This window comes from Pseudophryne corroboree, chromosome 8, assembly GCF_028390025.1.
Source record: "Pseudophryne corroboree isolate aPseCor3 chromosome 8, aPseCor3.hap2, whole genome shotgun sequence".
In the NCBI taxonomy this organism is placed as follows: domain Eukaryota; kingdom Metazoa; phylum Chordata; class Amphibia; order Anura; family Myobatrachidae; genus Pseudophryne; species Pseudophryne corroboree.
Window position 1 is genome coordinate 82,125,835 of NC_086451.1, and position 27,887 is coordinate 82,153,721.

At 48.5% G+C, this 27,887-nt stretch overlaps 1 protein-coding gene across 2 annotated transcripts in view; it reads right to left on the bottom strand.

The window, feature by feature from the left end:
* Positions 1–1,305: 1,305 nt before the first annotated feature.
* The window catches only part of CFAP77 (cilia and flagella associated protein 77), a 429,882-nt gene continuing 403,300 nt past the window's right edge, over positions 1,306–27,887 (bottom strand). For both annotated transcript variants that reach the window (XM_063936766.1, XM_063936767.1), the window contains one exon: positions 1,306–1,568. In XM_063936766.1, the coding sequence (XP_063792836.1) occupies positions 1,446–1,568 (123 nt within the window). In that variant the 3' untranslated portion in view covers positions 1,306–1,445. The remainder of the gene's footprint in view (positions 1,569–27,887) is intronic.

Consider the following 27,887-nt stretch of genomic DNA (forward strand, 5'->3'; position numbering starts at 1 on the left):
AAAAACAACTTTTGCCAGAAGTGCCAGATGTCCAGACCAGCTCTGCGCAGAGCCGGCCTTAGGCATAGGCAAACTAGGCAAATGCCTAGGGCATTTGGTATGCCATGGGGCACAAGCAGCTTCTGCTGATTAAAATGATATGCGGCATGCCTATATTCTGTGTGACTGCGGCTGTATCTGCATACGAAATGCTACATTGCAGTGTAGTCCTGGAAATCACTGTAATGTAGCATTACATATGCAGATACAGCCTCAGTTGCACACAGTATATAGGCATGCTGCATATCATTTTAATCAGCAGAAGCTGCTTGTGCATCCTAGCCACATAGTAATGCAAATAAGATGCATTTTCATAAACAAAAGGCGCCCGACGTTAGCAGAGCTGCCAGCTGACTCATGCCAGGCATCTCCTGCAGAAATAGCGGCGGTGCTAGGGGGCACCAGCCAGAATCTTGCCTAGGGCATCATATTGGTTAGGGCCGGCTCTGGCTCTGCGGGTCAGGCAGGACCCCCAAAACATTATAGTACTCCCACATTACAATCCTGGTGGCCTGTTTGATCTTTTTGGACAAGAAATAAACACTAGATGGTATATTTACTAACGTGTGGGTTTATAGAAGTGGAGATGTTGTCCATAGCAACCAAACAGATGCTAGCTATTATCTTCTAGAAGGTGCTAGATAAATGTTGAGTAGAATCTGATTGGTTGCTATGGGTAACATCTCCACTTCTATAAACCCACACTTTAGTAAATTTACCTCAAAATAGTGCCCAAAATGGATTTATTGAAACTGTGACTTTGCTCAGAGATTTAAAACTGACAAGCAGTGGGTCCAGTTAGCTGGTAATCTCATTGTCCTGTGTATATACGATCCCAGACTTCCAGGACACATTTATGAAAAATGATCTAGTTATAACTATGGGGGGGATATGTGGATATGTGGTGTCCATAGGGATGAAAATGAACTAACAATGAAAATTCATCTGATTGGTTGTCATGGTCAGCACACAGATCAGATACCCATAGAATAGTCGTAATAAACTCCCTCTATTGTGCCACTTGCGATTTACTGGTCTGACCCACCCACCAGATGCCCGGTCTGGGCAAAGCGGACACAGACTGGGACATTGACAGTCATAATCTCAAATGTCGGGGGCATGGATGGAGGGAGTAGTACCTGGGCTGCACAGGAAGTGCCTGGTTGTGTGACCTGACTGATTACATGACTGCGAATGTAGCTACAAAGTGGTCTGATTACCATGATGACGATGCAGATTCTTGACATGAACATTGCACCACAACACTATCTGTAAAACACGCACTGTTTTATTGGTCTGGACACGGATATTTATTATCTGTAAAAGACGCACTGTTTTATTGGTCTGGACACGGATATTTATTATATTGTTTGTATTGGTGCATATTTTCCATAAATCTACAATTTTCAACTGATATTATAGATGCCTTGTCCAAGGATGCCTCGCCGAGCGATGGCATCAGACTGGTGGGCGCTGAAAGCTCTTTGACGCGCTCTGTCACTTCCGAAGGTGTCAAGATGAGGTCCGACCTGGAATGAGAGATGAGATGAGTGTCAATGTTACAATATTCAATTCCACAAAATGTCTTTTCTGCTGACAAACAAGAGATCCACCTCTGGCTGCAACATGCTGGATAGATACTGATCTAGCAGCGTCAGAGACAAGCGGGCTGTGTGATTGGGCTGCATTAGATGGAGATGGCAGGAATGCACAGTTCTGTAATGCTGTGTATATGTGAGCTTGTGCAAGACAGCAGATCTACCTGTATGTAGGATAAAATGGGCATTTGTATTAAATACCACAATGTACAGAGAATAAAGTAACCTATAGTCGAAACACGGGATTGTCTTAATAAGAGGACTGCAGTCACACTTATTAGCGGGATGGGACTAAGGGGGTAATTCCAAGTTGATCGCAGCAGGAAATTTTTTAGCAGTTGGGCAAAACCATGTGCACTGCAGGGGAGGCAGATATAACATGTGCAGAGAGAGTTAGATTTGGGTGTGGTGAGTTCAATCTGCAATCTAAATTGCAGTGTAAAAATAAAGCAGCCAGTATTTACCCTGCACAGAAACAAAATAACCCACCCAAATCTAACTCTCTCTGCATATGTTATATCTGCCTCCCCTGCAGTGCACATGGTTTTGCCCAACTGCTAAAAAATTTCCTGCTGCGATCAACTTGGAATTACCCCCTAAGGTCCATAAAATATTCCAAGGGCAATTCAGCAATATTCAGCTCCCCTGGCAATGGTGGGCCTCAGTGCCAAGGGATAACCAGTCTCTGCCTATGTGTGAGCCCACTGCACATGTGCACTGGAACTGAAAGCCCAAAATGTAAATTTTTTTACAAGATACCTGTGAAATAGGCGTAAAGGCTTTAACCCATTGTTGTACTGGGATGGTATCAGGATCCTGACGCTTGGGATGCCGGCAGTCATAATACTGACAGCTGCATCCCGTCTCTCAGGATCTTGTAGTAGGTAAGTATTCTAATCCTAATCCCCAAACCCCCTAATGCTTCTTTCCACAGCCTGACCCTATCTACCCCCACCACACCCTAACTCTCCCCATTGGTGACTAACCCTAGCCCTCCCTCCCCGCAGTCTAAACCTTACCCTCCCTCCCCCGCAGCCTAACCCTAAGCTTCCCCAGGGGTGCCTAACCCCGAGTCCCACACCCCGCAGTTTAGCGCTGACCCTCCTCCCCTCCGCAGCCTGACCCATCAACCCCCCCCCCCCTCCTTTTCCACTCCACGGCCCCGTCAAACCCTCGTTCAGGATCCCGTTGGTCAGGATCATGGCGCCGGGATTGTGATCAATGCCGGGATCCAGCGTCGCCATTCCGAGCATCAGTATTTCAACTGCCAGGATCCTGATGGGATCCCATTATACTGGATGAACTGAAAAACAGAGCATCTATAAAAACCACTTCTTTCCTGCATTAGAGCTTTTCGCCTTCCCGTAAATTAGCCCAGGGCCACAGCAGTAAGTGCTTGTACATCACCTGTGCATGCAATAGACTCTTAATGGGCTGAATTTCAAACTCGGTTTTAATATAAATGAACACGGTCATGAGTTGTGTTCTGTGTGTTAAATATAGGGCAGAGACTGGTCTCAGTGCTATAAATGTGAGACTTAGTTCAGTTTTACTGCATCTTCTCATATGTGTGCAGACCTCCACCAGTAGCTGGGTCTGACGTTACTTGTCCCGCTCCGTTCACCCTTGTAGCAGGATCAGGATACGCAGGCAATACTCAGCAACCTCATTTATAATGGCTTGCAAGGAATGCAGGTGTTTAGCTACTTTCTGCTCCTTACACATGCTTCTAAGGTTGTTAAAAAGTCACACAGTGCATGCGTGACGCAGTGCTTACGCACAGAGGCGCAGTTGCGATTGATTTGCTGGGCGATCCTGGGCAGTGATTAGGAGGTAGCTATTCATATGCATGGAGATGCACCATCCTATGTGATGTCATGGCAGTGCCGCAGGTGTGTCGCTGAAGTGGTTGCAAACTCAGACGCAAAATCACTTACATTGGAAGCCATACTCGGACAGAAATTCCGCACCTAACATACTGTAGGGCTGGTGCAAATGTCGATGGTGCAAACGATGGTTGTATCTAAAGACACGCTAAGTGGTTAGGGTTGGTGAGACAGCCACGGGGCCCAGGTACTGAAGGGAGCATGACCAAAGGGGTGTGGATCATTGGGTTGACCTGAAAAAAGGTCAACAGTGCTAGACCGACCCCAAAATGTCCAATAGACAAGGTCAACATGTGAAAGAGGTTGACATGGCGAAAAGGTTGACACAAGAAAAGGTTGACATTTTGTTTTATTTTTTGCTGTTGTTTACTCCGTAAAATGACCGGGAACCTCAATTAATGCACTGCGTCCCCTTGCAGGTTATTGTTTCCAATTGTAGCCCACGTGGATGGTAAAGTATGAAAAAGTTGAAAATGAAAAAAAAAACGTAACTAAAACTCACGCCAACCTTTTGCTGTTTCGACCATTGCCATGTTGACCTTTTGACTATTGTTGATCTTTTGTCCATCTCAACCTAATGCGTGTCGACCAGTAGTGGTCATCTGGATACCTGACCAAAACTGCGAGGCGCAGCCACAACCTCTCTGACAAAAAACCCAAAGGAAAATAATGGAGGAGCTGAGAAGCTGGCGCTTCATGCTCAGAGGTGCTGAGAGAGGGGGCAGCAGGTACTTATTACCCGAGCCTGGGCTTGTTGAAGGGGCCCAGCAGGGGCCCATGCCTGTGTTACTTGCTAAGATGGACTGTCTCTTTTTGCAGTCGAAGTTGCCGCACATACTACTTTTTAGGGGGCGTGGCCCTGCCAAGCTGCAAAGGGAGACATTTGTCATGCAGCTGGCCTGGGCCCTCCAACGTTCCCGGGTAATTAGTACCCACGCTCCCTCCTCTTGGGTGGGCATCCCCATCCTTGCACATTGATGTGCATTTACACCAGGGTAGGATTTGTAGCGGTATTTGCATAAAGACACAAAAGCAAAACTGGCACAAGATGCAGACACAACAGTGATAGACCACTGAGACTGAAGGTGAGAAGCAACCGTGATGCTGGTCACATACATTAAGGTCCAGACACTAATCGGAACGTCTGGATTTCTGTACCATCTGGCAACCCAACATGAAGCCCTATTACGGTGGCTGGTCAGAGAGGAACAATTGAAATCTGCACAGGTCTCAATTATTCATCTTTAGGGGTTCAAGGAACCGACACACTTGGTCATATGGGCATCATATGTTTCAGCTTATAAGGAGCTGAAGATACAACAATAAAACACGCAAGTCCGAGAAGCTTTGCTCAGACTTTTTTATACATACAATATACAGCTATAAACCAAACACTTCTAAATGCGTATAAACAAAAGTCCCATGATGGTGATGACAGTGGGCGTGATTCTGATTAGAGAATGCGGAGGCATCTTATGATTAATAGCAAACTACGCGGCTTACATTTGTAACTTAGTGTGTCTTAGTTGCTTGTCACCCACGGCTGAATGGGTGTTACTGGGCGTCCGCTGGGTGTTGTAAGTAAGGGAAACGCCACGTGGGCATGTAGCCAGAGCTGCGACCTATGCTGAGTCTTGAGCATGCAGAGTGCTCACCACATTCAGTGGCATCTTCTGCACCAGGCATGGGGTGGGTGTAAGCTCCATTATTAATGATGAGGCTGATCTTGCGGCTGGAGAGCCATGTAGTCACATAGACTCATGCATCTCAGACTACAGGTAAAGGTGCGCAAAGTGCTTCCGATCGCTGGAAGCATCTGGAATTGCGACCGCATTACGTGCGAGCCAGAATGTTTCTGTGCCTGAAGGCATGGCCATCCCTTTTAGTTTATAAATCCAGCTCTGCCCAAACTCTCCACACACAAAACAACCAGCGCAGAGCATACAGATTACTAGGGATTACAGGGCATACTGAGGGGAATGGGGTACAGGTTCAGTCTCCCGTATCCAAAATGCGTGTGACCAGAAGTTTTTTGGATATTGGATTTTTCTGACTATTTGCATACCAGAATGAGATATTTTGGGGATAGGACCTAAGTCTAAACACAAAATTAATACACCTTATACACACAGACTGAAGGTCATTTTATACAATATTTTGATAAGCTGAAGGCTGCATAAGCCTGAGGCCATATAAGCAATCAACTTTTTGTGATTGGTTGTTAAATGACTAAGCAGTTGCTAGGCAGATCAGTTTTCCCGGTTGGTTTTTTCCTATTGGATTAGAGGTTTGTGCATCAAGATGAAGAGGAGGGTCTTAGGTTAGTATATAGGGGGTGGCCATTTTGCTAGACTTCCTCTTGCCTTTCAGTTTATGCCCAGGAAGGATAAGTATACTTTTACTTGTACTACTTGCATAATTTGGACATTGCATTTGCTTCACTGGGCATTATATAGCATACTATTGCCCCTTCTCTGTGCGGTGCAGCTGTGTTGCCCCCCTTTTACCGACGTCTCCCTCCCGCTGTCATGACCCGTCCCAGACGTTCAGCTCCCCCCCCCCGGCGCCTCGTGGATGCGGGGAGCGCCTTCCGCTCCCGCTCCCCGAGCATTGCGCCTCAGAGAGGCCTTTCCCCTGCTGCAGACAGGCGGCGGGACGGGCCTCTCCTCTCCCTCCTGCCTCGGGCGCCTTTGGTAATCCTCCTCCGGCGGCCAGCGGCCGTTCTGCACTTGGCGCGGGTGCGCGCGGTCCGGCTGGGCCGCGCTCCCCGGCGCCTCCCGCGGGCGAACCAACCACTCTCCCTCCTTCAAGAAGTGCCTCCGGCCCTCCTCCTCCGTCCCCGCGGTCGGCTCTCGGCGGCGTCCTGGGGGCACAAGCTGTGCCGGACGGCCGCGGCAGAGCTGCGGGGGGCGAGGGGGGGGTCAATATTCAGCTAGGGGATATGAGCCCAGGGCGGCGGGTAGCGGCTCCCGCTGTCCCCGGGACAATACAGGGCCCCATACTACCCCCCTCCAACGAGGGGATTAGCACACATCAGGGCAATTTAAATAATATTGGAACGTTTGGGCTTAGTGTGGCTGGGGCGGGGGACGGGGCAGCGGCTGCCGCCGCACCCGCACCGGCGGCAGTCACATGGCAGGGTTTCCCCCCGGCCTCGAGGGCCTGCTCGGGCTCCTCCTGGGCGTCAGACGCCCCGCCGCCGTTAACGGCGCCCCCGCTTGTCGGTTTTCAAACCCCTCTCCACGCCCTTCCCGGTCCTTTTCAGTTTGGGTCCACACAGACATCCGTCTCGGCGGCTTATATGACGCCCGGCGGGGCGCTTTCGGTAGCAGCGCAGCAAGGCTTCGCGGGGAGCCAGTCCCTCCCCGGGGGTTTTGCGTGGCCTCCGGCTCCAGCATTCCCCTTAGCCGCCAGCATGCCTTCCATGGGCTTCATGACGGTGTCCGGCACACAATTTTCCCCGCACGGGTACAGCGCGGGCGCCGGCGTGCAGTCCACGTGGTCGGTCGGTGGCCCCCGAGTCGCGGTGCCCTCGCCGGCCTTTGCGGGCCTGCAGTCAGGACAGGCACCGGGCGGTGGGTATCAGGTGGCACAGAGTTGGCCCCCTCTCACGGCGCCCCCTCAGTTCCTTCCGGCGTCATACGGATGGGCGGGGGCAGGCGTCTGCCCGCCGCATACGGCGTGGCGGCCGTCTTACCCCGCGAGTTTTGGTGCAGTGAGCGGGTCGGCCTTTACGCAGTCGATCGGGTACACCTCGGCGGGGGCCCCCTCCCTGCAGCGGCCGGGCGGCCATCCGCCGCGGAGCGGAGGGGCGGGCCCTCCGCAATTGCGGACAATTGTTAATGATGTTCTGGTTCCCCCTGTGCCTGTTGTCCCCTCTTTTTCTCCCTCACAGGTCCCGTCTAATTCAGGGGCTACGCCCGACACGAGGCGAAGGACGCGGACGAGCGCGACAGCGAACGTGGAGGTACGGCCATCAGCGGAGGCGGGTGCAGCGGACGACGCGGTTCCGGGTCCTTCGAACTCCGGTGAGCTAAACATTCCTTTACACGTTTCAACTTGTAGTTCCTCGTCTTCTAGCAGCGTATCATCCGGCTCTCCGCGGCGCCCGCGTAAATTAGCTAGGCTCATCGCGCGGCGAATGGCTAAGGAGGCGCATAAGGTGGCCGCTCCTGCGCAGGTGGTCCCCTCTGACCCACCCCGTTACGGCGAGATGGTACATTGCGCCAACACGGCAGTTACAAGGGGGGTTCGCAAGCGCATGCGGGAAAAAATCCGTAAGGGGAAGTATGTAGACATATTCACCCTTACGGAGGAAATGCGGCAAGGTTTTGACGCAGCCAAGAAGCCGGGTGGTATGGGGGAAAATGCGTTTCGCAATTTTCACCAGTGGCTGCGTGGTTTTTTGGTATTCATGGCTTGCTACACGGAATCGCGTCCCGCGGAGTATGCCAACTTGGTGAAATATTTGTTTTTAGTACACGATATGTACTTGAAATCCAAGGGTTCCGCGTGGCGGGATTACGACGAGAAGTTTCGTCGCAATCAGGATGGCAACCCCATCCTGCCCGCGGGTTTCAAGGATGTTGAGGTGTGGTTGGAGGTCACGCAGCAGGTCAAACCCACCCCGGACGTCACGGCCAAGAAGCCCGGGGCGGCGGCTTCCCGATTGGCGGGGAAAGGCAAGTGCTTTGCCTACAACGACGGCAAATGCGTCAAAGGAACGAGTTGTCGTTTTCGCCACTCATGTAGGTTGTGCGGAGCAAGTCACCCGGCCAAGGAATGCACCGCGGCGACAGGCAGTAAGCCTGCCGCTTCCACCGAGGCCGGTGGAGTTGGCAAGTAAGGCCTTCTCCCCGATTATAGTTCCCGAGTTGCAGCGCTGGCTTAGCTTGTACCCCGATGAGGCGGCGGCATCGTTTCTCTTGGAGGGTTTTCAGCACGGTTTTCGTTTGCCAATTCCGGATTCGGTGTATGTGGTTGCACGCCAGAATTTGAGATCGGCTCGGGAATTCCCGCAGGAAGTCCGGCGGAAGGTTGACGGGGAAATTGGGCTGGGGCGCATGGCTGGGCCCTACGCCCTTTCCCCGTTGCCCTCCTTGTGCATTTCCCCAGTAGGGGTAGTGCCCAAGAAGGCCATAGGCAAGTTTCGTTTGATACAGCACTTGTCGCACCCGCCGGGGTTGTCGGTCAACGACGCTATCCCGGAAGCCCAGTGCAGAGTTCAATATCAGTCGTTCGACGACGCGCTGCGCTTAGTGCGGGATTGTGGTCCGGGGAGTCTGTTGGCAAAATTGGACGTGGAGTCGGCCTTTCGGCTACTCCCGCTACACCCAGATTCCCTGCGTTTTCTGGGTTTCAAAATAGGGGGCGAATTCTACGTCGATCGGTGTCTCCCCATGGGTTGCTCTGTCTCCTGCGCCTACTTTGAGTGCTTTAGCACATTTTTACACTGGTGCGTCCAGACCGCCTCCGGGCAACTGGGGGTGGCTCACTACCTGGATGACTTTTTTTTTGTAGGGCCCGGGGACAGTTCGGTCTGTGGGGACATTCTCTCGGTGGCCAGGTCGTTATTCTGCGCTTTAGGGGTACCGGTTGCGCAGGATAAGTGCGAGGGTCCTTGCACTTGTCTTAGCTATTTAGGTATCGAAATTGACACGGTAGGGGGGTGCTGTCGCTTGCCCGAGGATAAGGTGCGGAAACTATTGGGTTTGATTACAGACTGTTTAGGAAAACGCAGGGTTCGGCTTAAGCATGTGCAGTCCTTGCTTGGTTCTCTCAATTTTGCATGTCGGATTATCCCCATGGGTAGGATTTTCTGTCGCAAACTTGAGCGGGCCACCGCGGGGACGGTTCGGCAGAATCACTCCGTGTACCTTTCCCGCGAGATCAAGGATGATTTGCGGATTTGGGTCTCGTTCCTGGTGTCTTTCAACAGGGAAGTTTTGTGGCCCGCTCCTTGTTGTTCCAGTAAGCAGCTGCAATTGTTCACGGATGCTTCCGGCAGTCTAGGGTTTGGCGCGTTCTTCGCTGGCGCATGGTGCGCTGCGGCCTGGCCGGCATCTTGGGTAACGCGTGGGTTTACCAAGAACCTGCTTTTGCTGGAATTGTTCCCGATCTTAGTGGCGCTTGAGTTATGGGCCGGACGGTTCGCAAATAGGGACATTTTGTTTCTTTGCGACAACTTGGGGGTAGTGCATGCGATTAATAATCAGCGTTCCTCCTCTCCGCAGGCGCTGCGACTGCTAAGGCATTTAGTGTTGGTTTGTTTGCAGCGCAATATTAATTTTAGGGCTCGCCACGTTCCTGGAGTTAACAATGGAATTGCGGATGCATTGTCCCGGTTCCAGTTTGACAAATTCAGGAAGTTGGTTCCGGGAGCGGAGGCAGAGGGGTTACAGTGCCCACCTTCTGTCTGGCAGATGGTCGAAGCGGGTTAACGGCATTAGCCAGGTGTGCACTGGCTCCCTCCACGCTACGAGCGTATGATGCTGCATGGCGGGATTGGTCAGCCTTTCAGAGTAGGTACGGGGTAGCAGGTGAGTCCTCGGCCGACGCCCTGTTGACCTTTGTTTGGGAGCATTACCAGAACGGCAGGTCAAAAGCGGCCATGGCTACTGCCCTTGCGGGCATCGCCTTTCACTCGCGACTCCACGGGACGGCGGACCCCACGGGGTCGTTTGTCCTTTCCAGAGCGCTGAAAGGCTGGGCTAGGTTGCACCCGGCGCCTGCGGATTCGCGTAGGCCTATAACGTTGCAGCTGCTAGCAGAATTGCTGCGTGTGCTACCTCAGATTGCGTCCTCGGAGTTTGAGGTGGCATTGTTTAGTAGCGCGTATGCCCTGGCCTTTTTTGGGGCTTTTCGGGTGAGCGAGTTAGTGGCGAGCAGCAAGGCGTCCCGGGAATCGGGTCTGCTCTACGAGAATGTGCGCCTGCAGGAGGGCCTGTTGCTCTGTAGGATTGTGCGGTCCAAGACAGATCAAACAGGTCGGGGTCGCTGGTTGTCCTTGGAGGCTCAGGGAAGTACGGGCGTTTGCCCGCTGCGGTTGACGCAGGAGTATGTGCGGTTAAGACCTCCGGGGGGCAACCAGTTGTTGGTGCACGCGCAGTCGGACCCTCTGACAAAGTTTCAGTTCTCATCAGTGTTCAAGAAATGTTTGACGGCGTTGGGCTTACAGGAGGCGGACTTCGGTACTCATTCCTTTCGGATTGGGGCGGCTACCCATGCGGCGGCCGCTGGTTCATCACCGGCGGCTATTCGGGAGTTGGGTCGCTGGAAGTCGGCCTCCTATAAGTCTTATGTCCGTATAGATAAGTTATAAGTGCGCCTGTTGCGCTAACCCAAAAACATGTTTACTCGTCGGTTTTTGAACGCTTACCGTTCAGGAATCGAGGGTGTGAAGCGAATTTTTAAAATTTTTCCTCCGAGGGGGCCTAATTTCAATTGGCTGTTCTATCAAGGTCCACGGGAGTTTTTTTGAGTTTTCTCCTTCACTTGGGTTTAATTGGTTACGTTGTGTTTAAGTTACAGATTATGTGCATAATCTGACATTAGGATAATTTCTTTTACAGCTGTCATCAATTTTGGAGACCACATATGGATGGTTGGTCATTCATATGTTTTTTGGGCGGAGAAACATCCTATGGCGTCTAGGGCGACTGAGATTTTTGGGTCCAGGCAATTTAGATGGTTAGGTGTCAGGGGCATGTTGTGGGGTGATCTGTTGCGCGTCCTTTTTTCTAGGGAGCGCCGCTGGGGTCGCCCCAGTTGTATTATCATTCATTTGGGTGGTAATGATCTGGGCCGAGTTAAAGGCATAGACTTGATTTTGTCTATAAAGGCGGATGTGGTGGCGATACGTTGTCACTGGCCTGGGGTATGCATTGTCTGGTCGGAAATGGTGCCCCGTTTCCATTGGCGTGGTGCGGTGCGTTTCTCGGCGCTGGAGAAAGCACGCAAAAAGGTGAACTCGACGGTGTCTCTTTTTGTCAAGGCCATAGGCGGAGTGGCAATTAAGCATCCTCTGCTGGTGCTGCGGAACAGGCAGTTCTATAGAGACGATGGGGTTCACCTTTCGCCGGAAGGAGTGCAGTTTTTTCTGGAGGATATTTTCGGTCCTTTTCGTTAGAGCTAGTTAGTTTCTGGTTGATGTTCTGTTTGCGGATGGCGGTGGCGGTTTGGTAAACCTTGGTGGCGGGAAATCGCTGCCAACCAGCTGTCACACAGGCATAAGTGGTCATTGTGGGGCTCCCTCTTTAGAAGGACGGCAGGTGTGTCCTTTTCTTGCGGTTGGACATTTAGACGTTCCCCTGCGGGAACCGAACGTTTGCCAGAGAAAGAGGGGTAAGGCCAGCACAATGCGGGTTATGCGGGAAGGAGGCGGGGTATGTGTACTCCCCTCCTTGGTTTGGTGGTTTTCATCTAGGTGACGGGTGCTGGTGTTTGGCAGCGGTTTTCTGTTTGCCATCCTCCAAACTAAAGTTAAATATATATTCAATTCAATTCTAATTCGGCCTCAATTATTAGTTTAAAGAGTTGGTCAGCGATTAATAAACATCGTCTGACCTTTAACTCCAGCTACTGTGTCCGTGTCTTTATTTCAGTGTGTGGTGTGGTTTTATTTAGTGATAAGCTAGCTTAAATAAAAGGTTTATGTAATCACAATAAAGTTATGAGCGGCTTAGATAAGCTGAAGGCTGCATAAGCCTGAGGCCATATAAGCGATCAACTTTTTGTGATTGGTTGTTAAATGACTAAGCAGTTGCTAGGCAGATCAGTTTTCCCGGTTGGTTTTTTCCTATTGGATTAGAGGTTTGTGCATCAAGATGAAGAGGAGGGTCTTAGGTTAGTATATAGGGGGTGGCCATTTTGCTAGACTTCCTCTTGCCTTTCAGTTTATGCCCGCCCGCCCTCCCAGAATGCGTCTACATTTTTGTTCTTGCTGTGGGCTATTGAAAGCCAGATTGGCGGGAAATCGCTGCCAACCAGCTGTCACACAGGCATAAGTGGTCATTGTGGGGCTCCCTCTTTAGAAGGACGGCAGGTGTGTCCTTTTCTTGCGGTTGGACATTTAGACGTTCCCCTGCGGGAACCGAACGTTTGCCAGAGAAAGAGGGGTAAGGCCAGCACAATGCGGGTTATGCGGGAAGGAGGCGGGGTATGTGTACTCCCCTCCTTGGTTTGGTGGTTTTCATCTAGGTGACGGGTGCTGGTGTTTGGCAGCGGTTTTCTGTTTGCCATCCTCCAAACTAAAGTTAAATATATATTCAATTCAATTCTAATTCGGCCTCAATTATTAGTTTAAAGAGTTGGTCAGCGATTAATAAACATCGTCTGACCTTTAACTCCAGCTACTGTGTCCGTGTCTTTATTTCAGTGTGTGGTGTGGTTTTATTTAGTGATAAGCTAGCTTAAATAAAAGGTTTATGTAATCACAATAAAGTTATGAGCGGCTTATAATAATTATGTGCATGAAATAAAGTTTGTGGAGCTCATTCAGCACGCATCGCAAAACTGCTAAAAAGCAGCTGCTGCGATCAAATAGTTGCCGCCCAGAAAGACAGAAAAAAATGCCCATTGCAGGAATTGAGATCGCACAATGCATTCGCAGACTGAATCGCAAAACGTGGTTGTGCACGCACAATACGAATGCTACACATGCTCAGACATTCGATAATCGGCCGGATTGTGCTTTCTCAATTTTGTAATCCATGCTGAATAGGGTCCTGTGTACATTGAGACATCAGAAATCAAAGGTCTCACTATTTCAGTCATTTTACAATATTCCGTATTTTGGAATTTTGGATATGGGAGACACAACCTGTAGAAAGATGCAGAGAATTCCATCCCACATACAGAACAAGGGAAGTGGTACTGAACGAGAAGGTATTGCACACATGATGTACAAGAGAAACCAAAGATAAGTGATACCGTGCAGCAGGCAGTAACTAGCTGTGTGCGGAATGTGCTCTGCACATAGCGCTGCAGGCAGGGGCGTAACCAGAACTTTGAGGGCCCCATAGCAAAATCTTGAAAGGGCCCTCTCCTCTACGCCATTGTCACTACAATGCCCCTTAGGGAAGCAGAAGAGAGTGAGGGGAGTGAGAGACAACAAGGGTGTCAGAGGAAGAGAGAGAGAGAGAGAGTGAGAGAGAGAAAGAGAGGAGCAAGAAAGAGGGAGAGAGAGAAAAAGGGGTGAGAGGGGAAGAGAGAGGGCATCAGAAAGAGAGAGAGAGAGAGAGGGTGTCAGAGTGTCAGAGGGAGGGAGAGTGAAAGAGTTGGGGAGCAAGAGACAGTGAGAGTGTCAAGAAGAGACAGACAGGAAGAGAGAGAGAGAGGGTGTCAGGGAGAGAGACACACACACTATCAGGGAGGGAGAGAGACATTGCCAGGCAGAGAGAGAGAGAGGGAGGGAGAGACAGTGCCAGGGAGACAATATCAGAGAGAGAGAGGGGGGGTTTGAGAGAGAGAGAGAGAGAGAGAGAGTGAGACACACACACACACACAGTGCCAGGGAGGGAGAGAGATAGTGTCAGGGAGAGAGAGAGGGGTAGATAAACAGTGTCATGGGGAGAAAAATATAGTGTCAGAGAGAGAGAGAGGGGGGGGGGGGGGGGTGTCAGGGAGAGAAAGACATCACACACTATCAGGGAGGGAGAGAGACAGTGCCAGGCAGAGAGAGAGGGAGGGAGAGACAGTGCCAGGGAGAGACATAGTATCAGAGAGAGAGAAGGGGGGTGGGGGATGGAGAGAGAGAGAGTGTCAGGGAGGGAGAGAGCTAGTGTCAGGGAGAGAGAGAGAGGGGTAGATAGACAGTGTCAAGGGGAGAGAGTCACAGGGAGAGACAGACAATGTCAGGGAGAGAGAAAGATAGTGTCAGAGAGAGGGAGAGACAGACAGTATCATGGAGAGTGAATGACATAAGGCTTATACTCTTCAATGGAGAGTGCCATATGTGGGTGGTTGTGGTATAATAGATAGATAGTGTCTAGTTAGACAGTCAATATATAGACACCATATGTTAGACAGACATTAGGTCGACAGGGTCAAAAGGTCGACAGGGTCAAAATGTCGACATAAATAAAAAGGTAGACAGTACAAAAGGTCGACATGAAAATGGTCGACATAAAAAAGGTAGACACCATGTTTTTTGCATTTTTGTGGCTTGTGTGGATAGTTTTGTCATCTGGGACCCCAAATTGAAGAAAGGCATACCCTCGCCACGCTTCGGGCACGGTGGCTCGCTGCGCTCGCCACAAGGTTTATAACCAACTCTATGCTGACATGGATAGAGAAGGTATGAATTAGTCCAAAAACATGTTAAGTTTAAAAGAACAACAGCATTTGTCTATGTTTTTTTTATGTTGACCATTTTCATGTCAACCTTTTGACCCTGTCGACCTTTTGTACTGTCTACCTTTTTATGACGACCTTTTGACCCTGTCGACCTAATGTCTGTCTAACATATGGCGTCTATCTATTGATTGTCTAACTAGACACTATCTATCAACCGGATACCTATGTGGGCACCCTCATACATACATACAAACATACATAAATAATGGTTATAATATAAGTCACCATTTTTGGAAACCATCAGGATATTAACCTGAAATTGAGGTTTGCCAGGTTTATAACAGAACATGACTCGTATCTGAGGATCACTCAGCTCACTGTACTTACAGTAGCTCCATGTTTGTACTGTCTTTCTGTTATTAGTGTAACCTATTCTTCATCAGAGACAAGCTCCATGGTGGTAGTTTTGTAAAATAGAACAAAACTTAGTAGTTGGTAGAAACACTGAGCGGGTTATTGCTGGGAGGCCTGAGTGCAATGTGTGGGTAAGGGGGAGTTTGAGTGACATGAGAGGACGTCTGTAGGGAGTTCCGGATACATATAGGTACTGGCGACGTGTGGCATTTTAGGATTAGTATGGACATTTTGAGTGACAAGTGGGGGGTCTCATAAGCACATGAGGTATGAGGGGTAAGTAAGAGGTCTACGTGAGATGCAGGGGCATTTTGAAGCAAGGAAAAGGCCTGAGTGGCAAGTGGGGTAAGTCTGGGATTAGTGAGGTGGGAGTGCAGACGTCATTTTTTTTTTTCTGGGATTAAGGGTAATGGGGCAGATGTATTAACCTGGAGAAGGCATAAGGAAGTGATAAACCAGTTATATGTGCAAGGTGATAAACACAGCAGTCAATCAGCTCCAATATGTAAATGAACAGTTAGGATCTGATTGGCTGGTGCCTTTATCACCTTGCACATATCACTGGTTTATCACTTCCTTATGCCTTCTCCAGGTTAATACATCTGCTCCTATGTACTAGTGAAGGATAGCGGGTAGCACCGATAAAACAGTGAGATGGTATCCAGATTACAGAACTTGGGAACTTGTCAGCAATTAAGCTAAATATACTGTAAAATCAAGTAATCCTGGTATATAAGTCACATAAACCCCTAAGTAACTAGAGGTAAAACACCAGTACTGCGATGATCCATTTAATGAGTAGCACACATGCCAACACATCCGGTGCACACCCGTGACGGCACCCGGTATGGAGTGAGTGTACCATTCACACACCATGACAACACACATTTAGATGCAAATGATTTTGTGAATCCGTCACTGTGATGCTTGACAGGGAATAATGAGAATTGCTAAATGTTTTATGAGGTCAACATCCAGCTTCCCCAGCAGCTGTCAAACAAGAAAGAATTTAGCAAAGAGTGGAAAAACTTCCATCACCTCATTAAACCCGACAGGCTCGGACTGCAAACATTCGCCATCAATACGCCGGCCGTTTTGTGTCAGTAATTTACGGTGAGGAGAAGAAGGAGAAGAAGAAGAAGAAGAAGAAGGGAAAAAAATGCAGAGACGCTGGGGCCTTGGGGGAGGCTGGGGAATAGTATCTGCACCCGGAGCAGTTCTCCTCCTAATTGGAAGCAATGGGCATTATCAACTACGGATTTTCCTCAGCTCCCTGACAGCTCGCGCTACTGGAATGATAGCCCACTTGTCAGTGTAAAAGGGCCATTAAAAACAAACAATTTTGATTTAATTGGAGGCGTGCGCTGGGGGCCCAGGTGAGGTGTCTCATCATCCTCTCGCTGCCTCCTTCCTCCTTTCTGTGCAATGATGGGTTCAGAAGTAGCTGGGAAGACGAGCAGCAGCGAGAGTAATGTGTCAGCAGGTGCGGTGACAAGTCTGGGATCTTTGCTCCTGTGTGTGTGTGAGCGTATATTATATATATATATATATATATATATATATATACACACACACACATACTCTCATACATACATACATACATAGCTCTACAGTAGCGTGCATGACAAATATAGCCTGATCCTGAGTCACACATAAATCTGATGTACATGTAGCTGAGCGATTATTTGCAGCTGCTCATGTGTGAGCAATCCGGAACCCCACCGGTGCACGCGTTACACAGAGTTTATGAATAAAGGTGCTGCTGCAATCGGGTCAGACAGTGTTAGAAATGGAATAGTGATGGGCAGTGACTGGGAGGTAACTAGTTGTGCAGGCAAAAATCGTCCATACAATGAGCGTGCTATGGGAGAGTCGCAGGTGTGCTGTATTCTCAGTCCGCACTGCCCATCTGTCACTTCTGGCAAATGCCAGAAGGGCCGATTGGACTGGTGGGCCGGTCCTGTCACACAGAGAGCCAGGAAGGCCGCGCGCAGCCTCTGGGTCTCTGGTCTGGCTGCTCCCCCGCCTCCTGCCTGTTTCAATGGAAATGTAGGCGGGCCGCAAGTCCACGCCCCCTTGACTCGCAGCACGCCCCATCGGTAGTGTCCGCGTTCCCCCTGACTCGCGGCACACCCCTGTCTGTCTCCATGGAAATAGGGGCATGCCGCGAGTCCCCGCTCCCGTCGGTAGTGTCTGCGCGCCCCCTTTTGCAGCATGCACGCACATGCCAGGGCCGATTTCGGCCCCCAATCCGTCCCTGGCCACAGGTATAGATAGGAGACCATGGCTGAATAAAAAGTCCACCTGCCATAAGTGTAATGGTTAGCATTACTGCCTCACAGCACCGAGGTCATGGGTAGTGTTGGACTGGACCACAGGGATACAGGGAAAAACCCCAGTGGGCCCCACTGTCTGATGGCCCACCTCGTTCTCTAGGGATCAGATTCTAGACTGTGCTCTTGAATTATACATTATTTATATGTTACCTAATACTGCGCAGGCCTATGGTGTATTTTCTACAATGCATTGCTTTTATTAATCTGGTACATTAGCATGAATACACTAGCAATATTTACTGTATATATTTAACAAGGGGTCCAGACCATGCACTCTCTAATGGTTAGCCAAACCTCTGGAGACTGGCCACACCTATAAACATGGTTCCCTACAAATGCATTCCCCTATTGGGCCCTTCGAGCCCCAGTCCGACATGATTCCCACCATGGCCCTGACTGTCTGACGTTTGTATATTCTGTCTACAAGGAGACATATCCTTCACTCCTGAGCAGTCCTGAGCCCTCAATAGGTGAGCTGTATCAAGCCTTGGAAACAGATAAAGTGGAGTAGTTGTTAAAACCAACCAATACACTTCTAGCTGTCATTTTAAGACTGTGCTAGATGAATGGCTGGTAGAAGGTCATTGGTTGCTTTGGGCAACGTCTTCACTTTATCTCTCTCCAAGGTTTGATACATTTCCCCCACAGTGCATAGTTGCCGACTTCCTTACTGCTTTCTGCGAGCAGTAGCGCACGCAGGGGGAGGGGAGTTGGGGGGGGGGGGGGTTCCGAGTACCTGGAAACCCCCCTGATGAGCCAGATGTTTATTTGTGAGACGGAGACAGATGTGTCTCCGTCTCAGCAAAAGCCGCTATCGCAATCGCAACCACGGAGCTACTGCAGCAGCAGAGAGCTACTTAGCTCTCTGCATAGAGAAAGTCCGGGGAGAGCTGCTGGCTGCGCATGCTCAGCCACAGCAGCTCTCTCCCTCCTCACAGGACCGCTAGTCTGCTCCAGCCTCCCACTGCTTCCAGCCCCTGGTGGTATGTATACCACCTATACTGTGTATGAAGTGTGTGTGAAATATATATATGTATATATATATATATATATATATATATATATATAAAATACACACATACCACACATTCATATACATACACAAACACAGATGCATACATACACAAATACACATACATCCCTGTAAATACATACAATATATATACATATATATCATAATCAGTATGTTTTACCAGCACACAAGATGCCGGCTGTCAGTTTACCGACAGTGGTATACCATCTGACGGAAGCGAGACGCGAGACCCCTTGCAGGCTCGCTGTGGGCCCGGTTGCTCGCTTCGCTTGCCACAGGTTATATTCCCACTCAGTTGGTGGCATGGAGCAACTAACCGAGTGGGAATACCCTGCGGATATCGGGATTCCGTTTGTCGGTATTTCACCGGCTGTCAGGAATCTGGCATGTCAGTCTCTCGAACACCGGGAGCCCGACAGCCGGTATTTTAAACTGCATCCCATAGAAATATATATATATATATATATATATATATATATATATATTCACAGATACACAGCCATGGAAACCCCCCTAAATAAATCCTGCGTTTGCCCCTGGAGAGCAGCTAGGTCAGCTCGATGAGGAGGGGGCGGTGTGGGGGTGATAACATGTCACAGGGGGTGGGTTGGAAAGGATGGTACGGGTGCGTGGTGGCCGAGACACATCCTTGTAGCCAAGCCCCAACTATATAATGCCGAGATTACTGGCATTATACGGCGGGGAGGGGGGGGGGCGTAGCTACGATGATACGATTCAGCAAACATTGCATCATCGAGCACCCGGACCGCCCACTTTACTCGTAAAGCGGGTGGCCGGGTCGGGGTGAAGGGGGGGTGGCACAAATTTCGGGAGACTTGTCACACATTTCCGGGTGCCTCCCGGCGGGGGGAAAGTAGGCAAGTGTGCCACAGTGTTTGACAGAGGAGACTGTTTAACCTCACGTGATCTATCAAACTGACCTGCTGCCTACCCCAGTGTGACACAGGAAATGGGTGATGAACACGTACGTATGACACTTATGACAGGAGCCCTGTCAGACTACAATCCCAAAGGTGACCGTATAACCGAACCACAGTGGAGGGATACTGCTAAATCAGATGCTAAGCTGCCGAAAGTGCTATTATTTCCAGGCAGTGGAGCTGAACTGCCCAGAATAATAGATACAATCTCTATTTGTCTATACTTTAGTGAGCGAATGACTATGTAATGTCTAACACTGCCAGGCTACAGGCAATTAGAACAAAAAAAAACAAACAAAAAATCTGATTCAACGCTGAGCATAAGTAGTGAAACACGACGATACATTTGTTTTTGGAGATTAGAGGGAAAGCACAGGAATTTGCTGAGTGCTTACAGCATTTGCATGTGACAAAAAAAAGATAGTGAAATAATTTAATAAATTAATGACATTAAGTATCTGCACACCAATCAGAGTATGGGAGCTATTATATGTCCTGTATCGGCATTTCCCCCCCCCCCCATATTATTGGCTTCCTTTTGGGTGTGGTATGACTTGTCGTCAGTCATCAGGTCAACATGAGAATTTTTTTCCAGAAGTCCGTAAAACCTCACAATAGTGCGAATGACACATCAAAGTCCGTCTCCGATCCCTTTATTCACACCTCTTAGATTAAACCTTCCAGCTTTCCCTTTTTAAGAGAGGGGGACATTTACTAAGCAGTGATAAGAGCAGAAAAGTGAGCCAGTGGAGAAGTTGCCCATGGCAACCAATCAGCACTGAATTAACATCTATAATTTGCATACTATAAAATGATACAGAGCTGCTGATTGGTTGATGGGGCCACTTCTCCACTGGCTCACTTCTCCGCTCTTATCACTGCTTAGTAAATGTCCCCCAAAGAGTCATGGCAATGAAGGGACATGCCTCTCTTTTTCGGAGTGAAGTTGCCAACCAATAACAAAGAGTGCTTTTTTCACTACTCTGGAAATCTTCACTCCTTTCACTCCTTCCTTTCTTCCTGACACAACGTAATCCAAATGGGGAAAACACCTGAAAAATCCCCCAAAAAATACAGCCCACCGGTACACTACCGCCAACTAACAGGAAATGAGCAGAGCGCCTGATACTCTCCTAACAAGATAATCGTGATTGGTTAGAACAATTTAGCGGACTCTCAGAAGAGTGCTTGTGATTATGATTTACCTTCCTGGTGTTGCTCGCGTAATCTGGCCCTGCCACTTACCTTTCTGGTATTGCTAGCTCACTCTCTGTGTCCCAGCCACTTACCTTCCTGGTGTCGCTCGCTCACTCTCTATATCCCAGGCACTTACCTTCCTGGTGTCGCTTGCTCACTCTCTATGCCCCAGGCACTTACCTTCCTGGTGTCGCTCAGTCACTCTCTAGGCCCCAGGCACTTACCTTCCTGATGTTGCTCGCTTACTCTGGCCCAGCTACTTACCTTTTTGGTATTGCTAGCTCACTCTCTATGTCCCAGGCACTTACCTTCCTGGTGTCGCTCGCTCACTCTCTATGCCCCAGGCACTTACCTTCCTGGTGCCACTCACTCATTCTGGCCCAGCTAAGGTCGCAATGCAGGTTCCTATACTATGTGTGGAATGGCAATGCTCAGTCTGGAGCTCTCTGAATAAGAAGAGCCAAAGGGGGCATGGTGGCACTGTCTTGGGTGCACGGTTATGCCTTCCTTGTACTCCTGGGCCTGCAGAAAGCCCTGGAACAGGGAACTTTGTAACCACCCACTGTCTTGGCTCCCTGCGATGAGAAACTTCCCTTACTGTCACCTGCTTCCACAGTGCTTCTCCTTTTCATGTGGTGCTCAGTTTGGCTTTTAATCAGCTATGCCGGAATTATGAATTAGATGCCGACAGCACACACCCATACGTCACACGCCGACACCAAACCAGCATATTTGATCGGCAAACGTTAGGACATGGCTTAGCAATCCATGTTTACAATCCTGAACCACTTGTTACAAAAAACAACTCCTGAATGTGTGCAAATTGGACTAATGAAAGCCAACGGTTGCTATGGGTTACCGCACCGCTATTTGCTACTTAATATGAAGCAAGGAGAATTGTACAGAAACGCAGGATGCAAGCGTTTGGATATATATGTAATTTACTGGATCTACGTGTCGAAACTTCACCAAGTATTTACGGCCTTGCCTGAAGTTACTGTATTGTCTAGAGGAAGAGTGACACAGCAGGATAGACTTGTGTTTGCATACTTGTTAATAGCCCACTGCGTCTTCATATAGTGACACACAGAGGCAGCAGTCATTCGGATTCCTTTATGAAACACACACCTATCTCAACACTTCTGCTTCCCTTATTAGACAGGAGCCATCCATCCAACTGTTCTGCTGCATATAAAAATGTAATACAGTCACTTTTGAAAACTATGACAGCTACATGTCCAGAGAGAGTGGTGCAAAAAAATCCCAACACGTCAGCTGAAGAACCCCTTGTGCAAGCTAAGTTGTCAGTCTCGAAAGTCACGATTTCAGTTTGCAAGAGGTTCTGCAGTAGCTGTGACTTCTTAAAGGGTGACCTTGATTTGACTTGTTTCTATTTTCAAACATGGTAAGAAACTGTATATCGGTTTTCCGTTCAGTCGCTGCCTATAGCCAGTGGTGGAGCGGATAGCGCATCTAGGGATGAGGCTGCTACAGGGCCCATGGGTGACTGGGTCCTGGCAATACCAGGACATCATCCCAAGGCCCTTGCTTGGGCATCACTGCAGAGCAGAGTGTGGGCTTCTTCTGAGCATAGTCAGGGCTGCCGAGACATCTTGCAGGGTCAGTTAATCTGTGCACCAAACCCCAACCATGCTTTAATTGTATGCCTGTCAGGGATACTAAGGATGAGTGGGACTCCTCCTCAGTAATGTAGTAGATCTAATAGGGAGGGGAGGAGCTTACCTAAAAGTTCCGCCTATTAGCTGCTTTAAAAAATGTTGGGGGTAGGATGACAGTTAAACCCCGCCCCCTCTGGGTATTTCACTACAGAAATCGTCAAGAGCCAGTTGATGGACTAAGAGCATTAACAGTGCCCTATATCTCCCATTCTGGCACCCACTGACCCAGGGGGAAGGCTGTAAGCGCGCGAGCAGTGACCTCTAACCTTTCCCTGTAATTGTAAAGTGGAACAGAATATGCTGGCCCTATATAAGTATATGATAATAAATAATAAAGCTACATTCCGGAATACTTTGAGAGACCCAGAGGATATGATAGGGCGCTTAACGTTCCCCATCACCCCCATTCTGGCACCTAAGCACTCTAGGCATCCTGAAAGATGGGACTATATCCCATGGGGCAATATCGTTCCGTGTGTATGCATGAGATCGTTCATTGCACCCTCCCATAGGGTTATCAGTCGCTTCGCCTGATCTTTCTGCATGATCAAAAGATCAGGCGATGTGGCTGATGATCCCATGCAGCGCTATGCCGGGGTGGGGGGACGGCATAGCGGGTAGTTGGGAACCGGATCGCCCCGTGTGTAGGACCCGCCCAATATGTTGGCCCACAGATCGTTGGTTGCATCGTCGGTGCACATTGCACTGTGTGTGGGGGCCTTAACTGAGCTCGTCATTAGAGACTGCAATCAAGTGATAATTAGTTTGACTTGTAATATTCAACAAATGATATTTCTGTATGGTCTTTGTTTAGATCAGAATAAACACAATTTTGAAACTTTAAAATGGGAGAGGAGCCTACCTTTTCCTGTGAGACACACACTCACTCACTCACTCACTCACTCACTCACTCCTGGCCACAGAGGTTGTAAAGTAAGGCAGACCAGGACGACACAGTGATCAGTAATGGTGAGTACCTTTCCGTTTCATCAAACATCCAGGCTCCCGCTATGTGAATCTGTCACTAACTGTATATATAACTAAGGGCACAGGTACTATTCCCATCTATGGGTGCCATGGACACCCGCAAGTGGTAATAATCCCTGTCAGGCTTTCCACATGGCGGGATTCCGGCGTCTGTATAGTGACCAGTGGTCTCCCATCCGCCGGTCACATAACCGCCTCCTCCATTAAGACCACTTCCTAGAACTAAGACGATAGACATGACTGTTTGATTCACAGTGGAATACATATAACTAGGAACCACTAAGACACCTGATGACTTTGTGGTTGATCTATTTACTGGAACACGGTCACAGTGACTTGGACTGTCTAAATCAATATTAGCATAATTTGTGTGGGTACTGCATAAATACTGATACTGATCATGCAAGGTCAGCAGCTCAAAAAGTGCCCAAATAGTCCCAGCGTCAAAGGGGTTAAATATTGAACAGAAAAGCTCCCCCCCTCCATATATTGGATTGGGAATGGTCGATAGTGACTCTGGGATCCTACTGTCCGAGGAAACATTTTATTTCAGTGCTATTATCACCTTGTGTCCAGTTAGTTGTCCACTGAGAAAATGTAAATACATTAGGTTGATTTGAAAGAGATGAATAGCAAACACAAATGTCCAGATTCTAGGACATTGTTCTACAGACCCCATAAGCAAATGCAGTGGGGGTTTCCAGTTGCCCAGAAACCCCCTTTCCCTGGCCTGCAAGCAAATCGAATCATGACCACAATAGCAGTAGTATAGGATAATATTATTTTACTAGAACAACATGCAGTATGGATCTCAGTGCTCAATCATTGCACCAGAGAGAGAATCTGGTAAGTGGTTTACTGTGATCATTGGGACTGCATATGTCTGGAGTGGTTGTGGCTGACTATAGCTTGCTACATGCTAATTATGCATCCTTCATGGGCTGACGACAATCGCTATAAAATCAAACATTTTGATACGCCCCTCCAGAAATCCTGCGTTTGCCCCCGTGTGTGTGTGTGTGTGTGTGTTGGGGGGGGGGGGGGAGGGGGGGTGTAAAACAAGGGGCTATGAGCTGGACGGACAACTAAAAGTGGATTGAAAAAAAAATTAAATCGTAGCCCACATCTGTTAAAAAACTGTATAATGCAGTGAATACTGGCAAATGAGACAAAACCTCAAGGCATAAGTAAGCTGTAGAAATAAGTCAGCATTCAGGGGAGAGGCACAGAAACAAACAGGACACTAAAAATCCTACGGCCACTGGAGAAGCCATAATGACCTCTTATTGGGAAGACGTCCTGAGCGGTATTTTCTCTTGGAAAATAAAACAGAACTGTTGGAGTATAAATGGGGCAGAGAATCAGAGGACACAGGAGAGTCCTAGGCCAAAATCAACTCATTATTCACTTTAAAATCTTAGCATAAAATGCATTTTATTTTCGCCGTCTACAAATCAGGGCTTGTTTCATCCAAGTATTCCTGCTTAGAAAAAATAACGACTTTATTATTATTATTATTATTAAATCTCTTTTTCCTGTGACCTTACGATTGTCACTCTTACGGCTCCACAATTAAAACCAACAGTTGGTCTATAGCAAACATGGTCCTCGTCACCTCCCCTGACCTTTCCTCCATAGTGTAAGAGACACACTATGGCTGTCCCAAGCACACAAATCCCTCTCATACTTCTCCTCTGCCCACCCGGCTGGCACAGAATGACCTTATGCCTCATCTCAGTCATGTGCAGATGTACAGGTATGAGGCGAGCTTGGTACTGGCATCTCCCCCTGCATCCCTCAATCTGTTCCAGGCTGGCATCCTCTGTTCCGAGCACAGTACACAGTAGCGGCGGCTTCTCGGCGGCTCATAAATGATTACTGACATATGTTAATAGAACACGTCAAGGTGGGAAAAGTGCACGGAGAAGAGTCCTGATTTATCATTACAGGAAAGGACTGTCAGAGCCGATGCGGACTTCGGCAGCTCACAGCACAGATATAAAACTGGCAGTGCGGCAGGAAAACCTTCACGTACCCTCCCGGGATAGTTGCTGGCTTTATGGCTTTATGGCCAGGCTATACTAAAAGATATTATCTGACATCACCTAGAGACCAAACAGCCTCGCTAACCCTTGTTACAATATTTTACCGGCAAGTTTATAAAAATTTACTGACGGAGAGCGATTCTTACAGACACACTGTTAAGCTATTTACAAAAAATGTAGCAACAGTAAAAGTTGTGAGACACACACTCACTCACTCACTCACTCACTCACTCACTCCTGGCCACAGAGGTTGTAAAGTAAGGCAGACCAGGACGACACAGTGATCAGTAATGGTGAGTACCTTTCCGTTTCATCAAACATCCAGGCTCCCGCTATGTGAATCTGTCACTAACTGTATATATAACTAAGGGCACAGGTACTATTCCCATCTATGGGTGCCATGGACACCCGCAAGTGGTAATAATCCCTGTCAGGCTTTCCACATGGCGGGATTCCGGCGTCTGTATAGTGACCAGTGGTCTCCCATCCGCCGGTCACATAACCGCCTCCTCCATTAAGACCACTTCCTAGAACTAAGACGATAGACATGACTGTTTGATTCACAGTGGAATACATATAACTAGGAACCACTAAGACACCTGATGACTTTGTGGTTGATCTATTTACTGGAACACGGTCACAGTGACTTGGACTGTCTAAATCAATATTAGCATAATTTGTGTGGGTACTGCATAAATACTGATACTGATCATGCAAGGTCAGCAGCTCAAAAAGTGCCCAAATAGTCCCAGCGTCAAAGGGGTTAAATATTGAACAGAAAAGCTCCCCCCCTCCATATATTGGATTGGGAATGGTCGATAGTGACTCTGGGATCCTACTGTCCGAGGAAACATTTTATTTCAGTGCTATTATCACCTTGTGTCCAGTTAGTTGTCCACTGAGAAAATGTAAATACATTAGGTTGATTTGAAAGAGATGAATAGCAAACACAAATGTCCAGATTCTAGGACATTGTTCTACAGACCCCATAAGCAAATGCAGTGGGGGTTTCCAGTTGCCCAGAAACCCCCTTTCCCTGGCCTGCAAGCAAATCGAATCATGACCACAATAGCAGTAGTATAGGATAATATTATTTTACTAGAACAACATGCAGTATGGATCTCAGTGCTCAATCATTGCACCAGAGAGAGAATCTGGTAAGTGGTTTACTGTGATCATTGGGACTGCATATGTCTGGAGTGGTTGTGGCTGACTATAGCTTGCTACATGCTAATTATGCATCCTTCATGGGCTGACGACAATCGCTATAAAATCAAACATTTTGATACGCCCCTCCAGAAATCCTGCGTTTGCCCCCGTGTGTGTGTGTGTGTGTGTGTTGGGGGGGGGGGGGGAGGGGGGGTGTAAAACAAGGGGCTATGAGCTGGACGGACAACTAAAAGTGGATTGAAAAAAAAATTAAATCGTAGCCCACATCTGTTAAAAAACTGTATAATGCAGTGAATACTGGCAAATGAGACAAAACCTCAAGGCATAAGTAAGCTGTAGAAATAAGTCAGCATTCAGGGGAGAGGCACAGAAACAAACAGGACACTAAAAATCCTACGGCCACTGGAGAAGCCATAATGACCTCTTATTGGGAAGACGTCCTGAGCGGTATTTTCTCTTGGAAAATAAAACAGAACTGTTGGAGTATAAATGGGGCAGAGAATCAGAGGACACAGGAGAGTCCTAGGCCAAAATCAACTCATTATTCACTTTAAAATCTTAGCATAAAATGCATTTTATTTTCGCCGTCTACAAATCAGGGCTTGTTTCATCCAAGTATTCCTGCTTAGAAAAAATAACGACTTTATTATTATTATTATTATTAAATCTCTTTTTCCTGTGACCTTACGATTGTCACTCTTACGGCTCCACAATTAAAACCAACAGTTGGTCTATAGCAAACATGGTCCTCGTCACCTCCCCTGACCTTTCCTCCATAGTGTAAGAGACACACTATGGCTGTCCCAAGCACACAAATCCCTCTCATACTTCTCCTCTGCCCACCCGGCTGGCACAGAATGACCTTATGCCTCATCTCAGTCATGTGCAGATGTACAGGTATGAGGCGAGCTTGGTACTGGCATCTCCCCCTGCATCCCTCAATCTGTTCCAGGCTGGCATCCTCTGTTCCGAGCACAGTACACAGTAGCGGCGGCTTCTCGGCGGCTCATAAATGATTACTGACATATGTTAATAGAACACGTCAAGGTGGGAAAAGTGCACGGAGAAGAGTCCTGATTTATCATTACAGGAAAGGACTGTCAGAGCCGATGCGGACTTCGGCAGCTCACAGCACAGATATAAAACTGGCAGTGCGGCAGGAAAACCTTCACGTACCCTCCCGGGATAGTTGCTGGCTTTATGGCTTTATGGCCAGGCTATACTAAAAGATATTATCTGACATCACCTAGAGACCAAACAGCCTCGC